The sequence below is a fragment of the Mus caroli genome, unplaced genomic scaffold (genome assembly GCF_978045245.1).
Source record: "Mus caroli unplaced genomic scaffold, Mus_caroli_1 scaffold_16, whole genome shotgun sequence".
NCBI classification, from domain to species: domain Eukaryota; kingdom Metazoa; phylum Chordata; class Mammalia; order Rodentia; family Muridae; genus Mus; species Mus caroli.
This window is the reverse complement of record NW_028227271.1, coordinates 72,872,329-72,883,695: the sequence shown is the minus strand read 5'-3', so window position 1 is coordinate 72,883,695 and position 11,367 is coordinate 72,872,329. Positions and strand designations below refer to the sequence as shown.

Here is an 11,367-nt window from a genome sequence, read left to right as displayed (position 1 = left end):
AATAAAGCCAGACACCAAGACACCTGAGCTGCTAAAAAAGTATCTGTAGTGTTGTGTTCTACTTCATTACAGTTCTGCGGATGAAGGATGCTGAAAGATATCCCAATGAGTGCAGAACTGTGAGATCAAATCCTCCATCAAGCTCTGAATAAGTGGAAGCAGTTACCAGACAGCTGCTTTTATTCCAGCATCTACAGCTGTGAGAGGACCAGCAGTAACTGCAGACGCAGCACAACAGACACACCCTTTATTTAGTCACAGTGGTAAATGGTACAGTTTATTCTTCAGATTCTCCAGGCTTACGGATGTCATCAATCTTCAGAATCATCCTAACCATCTGTGTGGCAAGAGAGATCTGCTGCTTTTTGCCAATCAAGGTTTCTATGACATGCTGATACTGCATATCTGAAAAACAAAACACGGCACTCAGTCCAGGAGCACACAAATGTAGTTATCAACAGGCAGCTTCAACCTGTGTCGTCACAACAAAGCTTAGGAAACAAAGCCACTGCAGCATGCAAGTCTGTGCTCTCAGCTACTGGGTAGGCCAAGGTGGAGCTGAGGGGCCAGCCTGGGAAATATAGTGGAATTTTATTTCAAAAACAGAAATGGTTTAAGTCTGTGCCATTAGTCAGTCATTGGCAGAGTGGCTTATGGGGATCCACCTCTCCCTGTTAAATTATTCGCCCCTGGTGGATTCTGTGTCACTTGTCTTCAGTTGTGCATATGGTTGAAGCAACCAGGCTCCAATCTAAGGTCATAGAGATAGTCCTGGCTAAACCCAGCAGTTCATCAAACAGAACAAAAGACAGAAATGTGGGAGATGAACTTATAGGGAGGGAACAGGATGTGAGGGAAAGAGTATTCACAATACATCATATACCAAAGTGTCAAACAATGAAGTAAGCATATAATTTATCTATAAAAGAGAGGCTGGAGATGACCTACTGGTCGATAGAGCCTGAGTTCCTAGCACCTACATGACAGCTTACATCCATCCAGTTAACTCCCTGGATCCAATGCACTCTTCTGGCCTCCAAGGACACAAGACAAACACATAGTATATATACACTTATATACATATATAAATGCATGCAGACAAAACACTCATTCACATAAAATAAAGCTTAGCAAATAAAACCCTAAACTAACCCCCCTAGAGCTGTAGCAGTAAACTGGCCACAATGCCCTATGTCATTTTCGGATAGATTTTCTAAGTACTGAGGACACGTGTTAGTGGGAACATGGTAGAGCTCATGACTACAAGGAGGCTAGATAGTGACATGACACCAAAGGACCCAGAGGAACAGGAGTGAAATCAGTAGACAGTTCAATGTCTGCCACCTTCCAAGAGTAGGACTGCCAGGTATCTAGAGTTAAAGTTTTCCAAACACTCTGCAGCCATGGGGCAACAGCTAGGTGGCAAGCTGTGAACAGAAACCACTCTGTATGGCATCAACAGGCACCCGGACTGTGGTTAAACTGAGTTGTGTTGCTAGGGCTAAGTCCCACCGCAATCAACTCAGACACTAAGAACCAGAACGGCACTGTCCCAGTGCACTGAAGACCTCACTAAGGACAGTCCTGCAGCATGTACCACTCATCTTCCAAGTGGATGGAACTCGCTCCGCTCCTAGAGCCCCAACAAGCAACTCACCGTTACTGCCCTTGTGCAAACAGTCAATCCCCAGGGCAGGGTTAGACTCCTTCACCTGTCTGGCTCGAACTTCAGTCATGGTCTGAATGGGATTCATGCCACTATTTTCTGAAAGGGCCATGGGGATGACCTCCAAGGCATCTGCAAAAGCTCTCATGGCATACTGTTCCAAAGTTGGGCACTGGAAAGACACAGGGGCAGTGAGTGCACTCGGCAATAGCCAACCCAACAGCTGTTCATAAGCATGCACTGAAAAGTCACTCAGGGCAAGCTTAATAAACTTCCTTTCATCTACAGAATGAAGCTGAGAGGACATAAACACACCAGACCTCAGACAGCAGTTCTCACTGCCACTCTGTTACCTTGTCTGCCTCTTGGCTGACTGCCAGGGCGCAGGATATTTCGGCTGCCCCTCCTCCATACACAACACGGTTGTCACGGATGAGGTTCCGGATGACACACAGGGCATCATGGAGAGATCGTTTTGCTTCTTCTATGATCTGGGGAGGAGGCCATGTCTCAGTTCCTCATGTTGGGCCAGAGGAACCGAACCATCTGAACCCTCTCTCCAGCCAAGGACAGAATTCTTACCATCTTGTTTCCTCCTCTGATGAAAATGGTCACAGCTCTAGAGTTCTTACACTTCTCGATAACCAGCATTTTGTCTTTTGTAGTGCCAAACGAGATCTCCTGCACCACACCAGCAAAGCCCAGCTTCTCAGAGGTGAGCTCTGAGAACCGTGGGACAATCCGTCCTCCTGTTGCAATGGCGATCAGCTGTCAGGATGTATCAGAGAGGACAGATGTAGTCAATGCCAGTAAACTTCCAAAATGGAACCATAAATGAACTACACTTAACCTAGGATCACGTGGTTCACCAGACAGGCTCTGAGGAGGTGGAAGCCTAGGTGGGGGCTGGTGCTACCCAGCTCTATTACCGTCAACTCACAATCCCGGTCTCTTACTGTGTGGGCGGGCGGCCCTGTATGCGACCCCTGAAGGAAAAGAGCAGTGCTTAGGAGAGCTGTTCCTATTCTGCTGCCACAGAAGGGCACCGGACAAGGCTTTCTTGCCTCTGAAAGCCAACAGGGAAGCCCAGAGAGTCGACTATGCAATACCAGAAATACAAAGCACTGTTATTCAAACAAAGATGATTCTACAATGCTCTTCTACAGTTCCTTTCTTTAAGCTGTTGCTTTTTGGTGTGCTGTGGTTGTTACAGGTAAGTGCTGCTCAAGTGATACTGAATACATGCATCGAAAGATCATCAAAAGTACTGGCCTCCTACCTCAATCTCAGGTCCCCCTACCCAGCGAACTGCAGGCAGGCCGTTCTGAAGAAGTAAATGATTGGCTTCATCGTCAAAGCCCCACTGGCAAATAGCTAGATTAGCACCAGTTTCTTTAATCTGTGAAAAGAAATGCCACAATTTTAGCAATAGCAAGTAGGTATTTGTCCTTGTTACATGATCTGAAAAAGAGGGAGACGTGGAGCTGTTTGTGTGATGTCAGTGCAATGAAAGTTACAGGAAAGCTCCTTCTGACTCTAAGATGTGCCAAGGGGAACCACCTTACTTTCCAAACCATGTTCTAACTCCTGTTACTTCACAGCTCTCATTTGCTCCACTCAAGGCCAGGATAAAGTAATGAAAGGCACAGCTAAACCCTCACGGTAGCCCAGGACAAAATCAACTTCTTTGTTCATACACCATTTAGTTTTCAGACAGTGGTTGTTTTTGACTGATACCCAACACAGGTTGTACTGCATGCTACTTGTCATCTAGGAACCGGTGGAGTCAGTTCAGGAAGCATTCCAGGTCTCACCTGCTTAATCATCTCTTCAAACTTCTCCTTTTCGTACTTCTGCAGGGCTTTGTAGTCCTCCACAGACGTGACATCCAGCTTGTGCTTTGTCTTAGGTTTAGGTGGCTCAAATGGACACGTGAGAATCGCAATCTTAGCATCTACCACTTTCTATGGGGAGAGGAAGATCACCTTAGGCACGGGTTTGAGTTAGAAGTGGTATGCGAGCCTAAGAGCACGCCTCACTCAGGCACTCACTTTTGGCATCTGTGGGTGGCTGAAGTCCTTGTCGACGATCACACCCTTTATGAGTTTGGTGTCTTCCAGCCTCCCACCTACTTTGCCTTCCACTTTAATGAGCTCAAAGTCAACATCTCTCCGCTCCATATCTGCCACTGTGAGGACGGCATTCACGGCAATCTCAGCCATCTGTCGGTGACAGCTGTTAATCCTGATGAAAACACACAACTTTTACATCCCTCCTATGACTGCAGCATCCTAGCCACACCATGCACCTCAACAGTACTTCTAGGAAGACCAGGGCTACTTTCTGAGTTCAAAATGGACCGGGGTCAATAATGGTCTAGGCAAAGCAATAAATCTGAGCTGTGCAAACCCTCTCTGATTTGAACTACAAGTCTTGAAACCCAAGTGTATATTGATTTTCCCTTAAAAGAATGCATGAACCCCTTAGTGGTAGCAGGCTCTTCAGTTACACGGAGTAAGCAGTCCTCAGGTACTCCACAGCTCAGACTCACTACATTTCCTTTGAGAGCATTCCTGGTTTTCTGCTAAAACTACCAGGTAACATATTAAGCACTCTCTAACAGCTCACATATCTAAGCACTACTCACACTGTTAAATGATTTAATAAGGGGTCATAAAGCTGGCAAGTTGGTATAGTGGTACAAGTGCTAGCTGCGAAACCCAGTGTCGTGGATTTGATTCCAAATCCACATGGTGCGGAAGAGCAGACTCTCACAAGCTGTATATACAAGTACAGAGTAAGTGTAAGCAGAGTAACAAGGGAGAACTGAAATGGCAAAAAGGAAATGACCACAACATCCCGATTTTGCTCATATGTGAAAGTGGTATCAAGCAGGAGTGGGACAAACAGGAGCAGCATACAAGCAAACACGTATGAAATGCCACAGGAACAGTAAAGCCCTCCACAGCAGGGTTAAATGTAGCACATGTGTAACTGCTTCCCCTGGGTTTTAATACAGCAGCAGACTGCAAGGTTTTGCTACTGTAGAGAGAGGAGCAGTTTTTGACTGAGGTTGCTGATCTTCAGGGGTGAAAGTAGACATTAGGAAATGTTGACAATTTTAAGACCATTCTTCTAATTACATTAAATCTTTAGATCAGTACACTTGCGTACTGAGTTAAAAAAAAGCTTCCCCAAAATGACTTCCTAGTGCTGAGGCAATGGGAATAGCGGATTAGGAAAATCTTAGGTGATCCAATAACCTAAATGGCAAATGCAGCCTCCCAATTAGAACACAGGGAAACAAGCAGAACAGAAACTTGAACAAACCACACTGCTGCATTTTAGGACAGGTGAATAGTCCTCTGAAGGGAAGGCTTTCAGGCCACAGTATACTACTGATAGGACACGTACACTTTGGAGCCCAGCGTGGTTTTTGCAGTCTGAATCAAAGGTTCAGGGTTGTTTATGTCGACAAGCACTTTATCGCTGATCTTGTCCAGGTGTTGTATCGCAATTCGGGCAGCCTGCTCGTACCCATCAGCAATTCTGATTGGGTGGATGCCTCGGTCCAGCAGCTGCTCAGCTTCTTCCAACAAGGCCCCAGCCAAGACTGCAAGAAGCAGAACAGACCGTCAATCTAAGACTCACATTTTAGTACAACCTCACATGCTACTCTGAAATCACAACATTCTAAAATAGGGCTGGATGTAATCCAGGGCTATTATTGAAAGGAGGAGACTCCCACCTTTTCAGTTTTGACCATAGTCAAGGTCCAACAGGCTGCCCCTTAAAGATGACTTAGATAATAATAAGAACTTAAGATGTGGAGTGGGGGTACAGTGGTTTAAGGCACTCACTGTCAACACCAACTGCCCTGGAATTCACAGTAGGAAAACTTCCTCCCAAAAGTTGTATTCTGATCTGCCTGACCCTCCCCACAATAAGTGTAAAAACAGGAAGATGTAGGCCTGCGGCCGGCCTCTCTACTTTGTAGACTCTTTTCCCCACCCTTTACCACCCCTTCCCATCCCTTATTATTAGACAGGAGAGAAAGAAACAGAGATCCCAGAAACAAACTTCTTTCCTTTTGTTTCTTCTTTAAGGCTACTAACAAATTGCAAACAATCTCCCTAAATGACCACTCACCACTCCCCCTCCCCCCACACCTCCCTCCAAATCAGGGCTCTAGTATTTATATATTCTACGAAAAGTTCCCAGCATTTCAAACATCACACAATTGCAGAAACTATCTGAAGCTAGCAAAACCATGGCTCTGCTAGAGCTGGAGGCAAATCATAGTCAGCTGCTGCGGACAGGACAAAGCAACCCCATATATCTTCACATTCAGTGATTAAAATGGAACCACTTTCTCCAACGTAACCAAAATTCCAAAACTGTCACTACATAGGCCATAATGCAAGAACATTTTAAATGGAAAAAAGCAAATTGGGTTTCTGTGGCTAGGGACTTCTGCTCGTAAAGGAAGCCTGGCTTTTGGAAGGCTAATGAGTCTGTGTTCCCACTACCAACCCTCACCCTTTCCCTCTTAGTGACAAAACTGAATTGAGTTCTGCTAATTTAAAACTGCTGTGCTCCAAGTATACCCTACGGTAGTGCTTGGGAAATTATGGCAATGCCAAGAGTGTTGAATAAATGATTTTAAATTAGCTGCAGCAAATGTAACCCTGCATATGTTAATATATCTTCATTTCCTTTGATTTGTAAAGCAATTAAAATCATGCTTATTTTTGCATATATGCACAAGCACACATGGGTGTGGAGAATTAGTTGGAGGAATTAAGGCACACCCCTACTTCTTTATTTTGGTATGAGAATCAGGGCATTCTCACAGTGTAATCCACAACCTAAAATATGCCCCCTGTACAGTTAGTTAACTCAACGTTTGCAGCTTAAAAACCAAACAGATCAAAAGCACACACGACAACTGGCTGTTCCATCTCCCAGGCAATCATCCCAGGCTCCTGTTATTCCCCTCAACACTTTTTAAAGTCTGGCCCACTTGTGCTATAATGTGCTCCCCAACTTCAGTCAGTCCCCCACTGCCCTCATGATGCAAGGTGGAAACATTAGAGCTCCCGTGACAGTTTTAAACAACAAATAAGTTAGAAAGGCTGTTTCGTTTCTTACCAACCACTCCTGTGGTCCCATCTCCAATTTCATCATCCTGGGATTTGGACAGTTCAACCATCAGCTTGGCAATCTGATGATCGACATCCATCATGCTTAGAATGGTGGCACCATCGTTTGTTACAGTCACATCGCCATCCTTATCAACCATCATCTTGTCCAGCCCTAAAAGACAAAGAGTTCAGAAGGAAGTTGAGCAAAATAAAGTGTACCAGTCCAGGAACTATAAGGGTCGGACCATCTCACTAGTTCCTACCACAAAACTCACTAGCAACAAATAATCCAATACACATGAAATAAATACCCACCAGCTAACCCAACTCCACATGGGAAACAGTCTAAGCGTCTCAACCAGAGAAATGTGATCAACCACTACACACAGAGTGCCATTAAAAACAGTACTAGCTCCAGATGCACAGGCTCACTCTGGAACATACTAATTAAGCGAGGAAAAGCCTCTAATCAAAATTGTGAGCACACGGTAACAGAAGAGCCTGACACCCAACATCTTGGCCATACCATCCACTGCATTTCTAAAGAGGCACCGTGACTTCAAACTTTTATTAAAGCTATCAATGGTTCTCTCACCGTTTGGTCCCAGTGACGTCCGCATTGTGTTTGCTACAGCTTTGGCAGCCATGATGTGAGACTAAATGGAACAGAAAAGCAAAGACCCAGTTACATGTCATTCCAACAGTCAAATGCAAGGAAATTTGTACTTGCAGGGGAAAAAAAAAGATTTGGGATGTAACTCCTTCACAACTATAAGCTTCAGTGTCAAGTGAATTTCGTCTCTCACAGGAAGAAGGTATGCTGCCACCATTTCGAACTCTGAAAACACAAAATCCAACCATAAACACTTAACACCTTCAGTTTACCAAGGTTTACTGTAGAGAAATATCATACCACATTAACCCACATGGAAGTCATCCTTGTTGGCGTTCTTAGCAAACATTATTTTCAAAAGGAAAGTTTTGAAAGATGGTTAAGAATCTAGTAACAGTGACCCTATCAGGCATGGAACCCGGAGACTGCTCTCTTTTTAAAAGTGTTCTTGTCAGAAATCCTAGTAAGAATGACCGACCAGGGGCTGGTGAGATGGCTCAGCAGGTAAGAGCACCCGACTGCTCTTCCAAAGGTCCTTAGTTCAAGTCCCAGCAACCACATGGCTCACAACCATCCGTAACAAGATCTGACTCCCTCTTCAGTTTCCAACTCCAGTTCCAGAGGATCTAATGCCCTCTTTTGGCCTCCACTGGCACCACAATGCACACATGCACATGAAGGCGCGCATGCACGCATGCACGCACACACTAACTCTAAGAAACCCCCTCCAAACCAAAAAGAACACACATATCTCATTATTATGCAAACATGACTTCATGTTTAGTATATAGCAAAGGTTTATATATGACAAATGTTGTTTGAAAGTAATGTCCTTTATGATTTATTCTCAGTAAAGGTTTGGTATGTTTACCTATTTTTATTTCCATCTAGACCCCGGGTCATGTAAAAAATCATAGGAGGAAAGTGTGACCACTCGTAAGCATTATGGTCATGTGACCTCCCCACGACAAGCATATGGTCACAAAACTTTTACCACAGTCTTTAGCATTTTTGTCATTTTGGCTCCCTCACTCCCAGAAGCTCTATGAGATTGGGGCCAACTACATGCCCTGAAACAGAAGAACCTGGATATTCAAAGGGGCTGACCCAGAGCACCTGACACTTAACAAGACTCATGCTACTTACTATCCCAGTAGGCCTGCAACCTCAGCCTCACTTTGGGAATGTAACTCCCAGCTCCATAGCATACTGCTTAGGCTCATTAGCTTCCATGACATTCCTGTGAACCTTCCTACAGACTTACTACTAAGACAGTAAAGGTCGGTCCAGGCCTGACAGGACCCTCCCGGCTCCTATACATGCCTGGCTCATTTCCTTCAATGCATGCTCTTCTGCCATCACCATCTAACTCAGGTCAAAACCATCCTGCAGAATTCCAAAACCACACGCTCTCCACTTCTTGGTCGCTACGCTAATTTCCTCATTTTCTAGTGACTCTAATGATTCTAAAGGTTCAAAGCCACTCTAGCGCCTTAATACCAAGTCAACAGCCTTTTCTGCAGAGCACTCCAGGCTTTCCCTGGGTCACCATGCTCTCTAATGGTTTCTCCAACTCATCTTCTGAACCCCAAGATGCAGATAGATAAACTTCTGTAAGTACAGAAATACTGGGCATTTTCAGAGCTGTCTATGTTCATTAACTTCTCTTGTCACCAAGACAGGTGACAAAGCAAGTACATTTCGTCTTTGAAAACTCTGGTGCTCTTAAAATGTAACCTGAAAGTATGTCTTGGTAACATAGTTTCTCAAGAGACATCACAGGGAAATGTCTCTTGGGGTGCCAAAGATAATGGACACCTGGACTTATTTTTGGTTGGCTAAACTGGTATGTACTAGCAGAGGCCAAAGAACCAGCCCAATACTCCAGCCCAACACTATACACAGGACAGGCCTCCAACCACAGATGCTCTGGTCTAACGCCAAGGGGAACCTCACGGCTCTGGACCTAGCTTTGACTTGGCTGGAAGTGGAATGAAGTCATGACCCTTCTCTACTGTCGCTGTGAAATCTTCGGCAATTTCTCTCTGACTCTGTCCCTAAAGTACCTAATTCTGTAAGCAGGACCCATCCCGAGTGAGGACCACATGCAATAGTCCATCTGGTTAACACAAACGGCTGGCACAACAGGACTGTTAGTTAACATGATGAGTTACACTGGTCAATTTTCTGTCTGTTAGAATTTTGTTATCTGCACGTCCCCAGAAACAGGAAAAAAAAAGGGGTGGAAGTTGTCTTAGTCAGGGTTTCTATACCTGCACAAAACATCATGACCAAGACACAAGTTGGGGAGGAAAGAGTTTATTCAGCTTACACTTTCCACATTGCTGTTAATCACCAAAGGAAGTCAGGACTGGAACTCAAGCAAGTCAGCAAGCAGGAGCTGATGCAGAGGCCATGGAGGGATGTTTTTTACTGGCTTGCTTCTCCTGGCTTGCTCAGCTCTCTTACAGAATCAAGACTACCAGCCCAGAGATGGCATCACCCACAAGAGGCCTTTCCCTCTTGATCACTAATTGAGAAAATGCCCCACAGCTGGATCTCGTGGAGGCATTTCCCCAACTGAAGCTCCTTTCTCTGTGATAACTCCAGATGTGTCAAGTTGACACAAAACTAGCCAGTACACAAGTCAACACACAACGCGCACAAGCGGAAGGCAAAGAGAACCAAGCATCTACCAGGCCTCAGTTGCTATGTCCACTTCTGCAGCCACTCCAAAACACCTGTCAGGTCTTCGGTGTGACAGAGAACTCACCGAGAGATTTCCCTAACACCAGGCCAACCAGGGCAACTCAAACCTGGAGGCACGACTGGCACATTACAACCTAAAATGGGGCTCCCTCCTTCCTCTGCGCTTTTTGTGGCAACACCAGTGACTGTCACTCCTTTCTCCTCTGGGGGCCTAGCACCGGCTCTTGGGTAGCCTTTCTTATCCCTCTCCTTCAGTGAGACATGCCTTCCGACTCAACACTTGGGCTCTGCCTTCCCTCAGGATAACTTCTTTGTTTCCCTTTAGGGAACTATCCTCATTTGCGGCCAACTGTGCTCCACTGAAACGGTCTCCTTCCACTCCAAAAGTCACCACGCGTTTTCTGGCCTAAGGGACTTTACGGTCCCCTTCCTACAAGCAGCCATTCGGTCTGTCCTGTGCACGTTTCTCACTAGTTTTCTCCCTTTCCGGGACAGCCCCGGGTCTAAGGGACAAGCGACTTACACATGCACTGGCGCAGGCCTGCTCGCCCGCCGGGTGAGCTGGGGATGTGACCCCACCCAGCTCGGAAGCGGCCGACCGCTCTCCCTACCCCACCGTGGGTGAAGGCCTCTACGCCCTCTCCCGTAGCCAGAGCGGGGATGTGACCCTAGAGCCCAAAGGGGCTCCCCGGCACCGGAGATTCTCGAGCTTTCGGGCCAGCACATGGCCGAGCTGCTCTCACGCCAGCGCAGGCGCACAAGCGCTCCGGCCCACTCCCTTCATCCCGCGGCATCGCGTTCCGGGCCGTTACCTTGAGGGCCTCAAGCCCCATGAGACGGGACTTGCGATCTTGGTCCTTGATAATGAGAAAGGGGCGCCCATACTCATCGAAGGCGAGGGTCCCCACGGACGCCATGGTGGACGAACTGGAACGAGCGCTCCTCCAGTAACCGGCAAGGACCACTCGGGAAGAGAGACACACCGCACCTCCCTCTCGCGAGAGGACGCAGAATCCCGCGCGTGCGCAGTGCAGACCGCGCGACTTACTTTTCAACAGTGACCTTTTTTTACGCCGCAGAGTAGCTTCTGGAATCGGCCGCTGTTGGGAACGTCCATCTTCCATGAACCGAGGGGGGTGTTCGAAACTTAGAAGGCGACGTCTAGCACACAAATGCTAATACTAGACATAATGTAGTCACTGATTCAAGGATTTGAGTTTTCAAAGTTTTTGAAT

At 46.3% G+C, this 11,367-nt stretch overlaps 1 protein-coding gene across 1 annotated transcript; it reads right to left on the bottom strand.

Annotated features, from left to right (window-relative positions):
• Positions 1-232: 232 nt before the first annotated feature.
• Positions 233-11,150, bottom strand: Cct5 (chaperonin containing TCP1 subunit 5). Its single transcript, XM_021183133.2, has 11 exons — positions 10,945-11,150; positions 7,406-7,466; positions 6,818-6,982; positions 5,081-5,279; positions 3,718-3,910; positions 3,481-3,630; positions 2,946-3,065; positions 2,249-2,434; positions 2,020-2,157; positions 1,658-1,838; positions 233-405 (listed from the first exon to the last, which is right to left on the bottom strand). Exons 1-11 carry the CDS (start codon positions 11,047-11,049, stop codon positions 278-280), a joined length of 1,626 nt encoding a protein of 541 aa, XP_021038792.1. The 5' UTR covers positions 11,050-11,150; the 3' UTR covers positions 233-277.
• Positions 11,151-11,367: the final 217 nt, after the last annotated feature.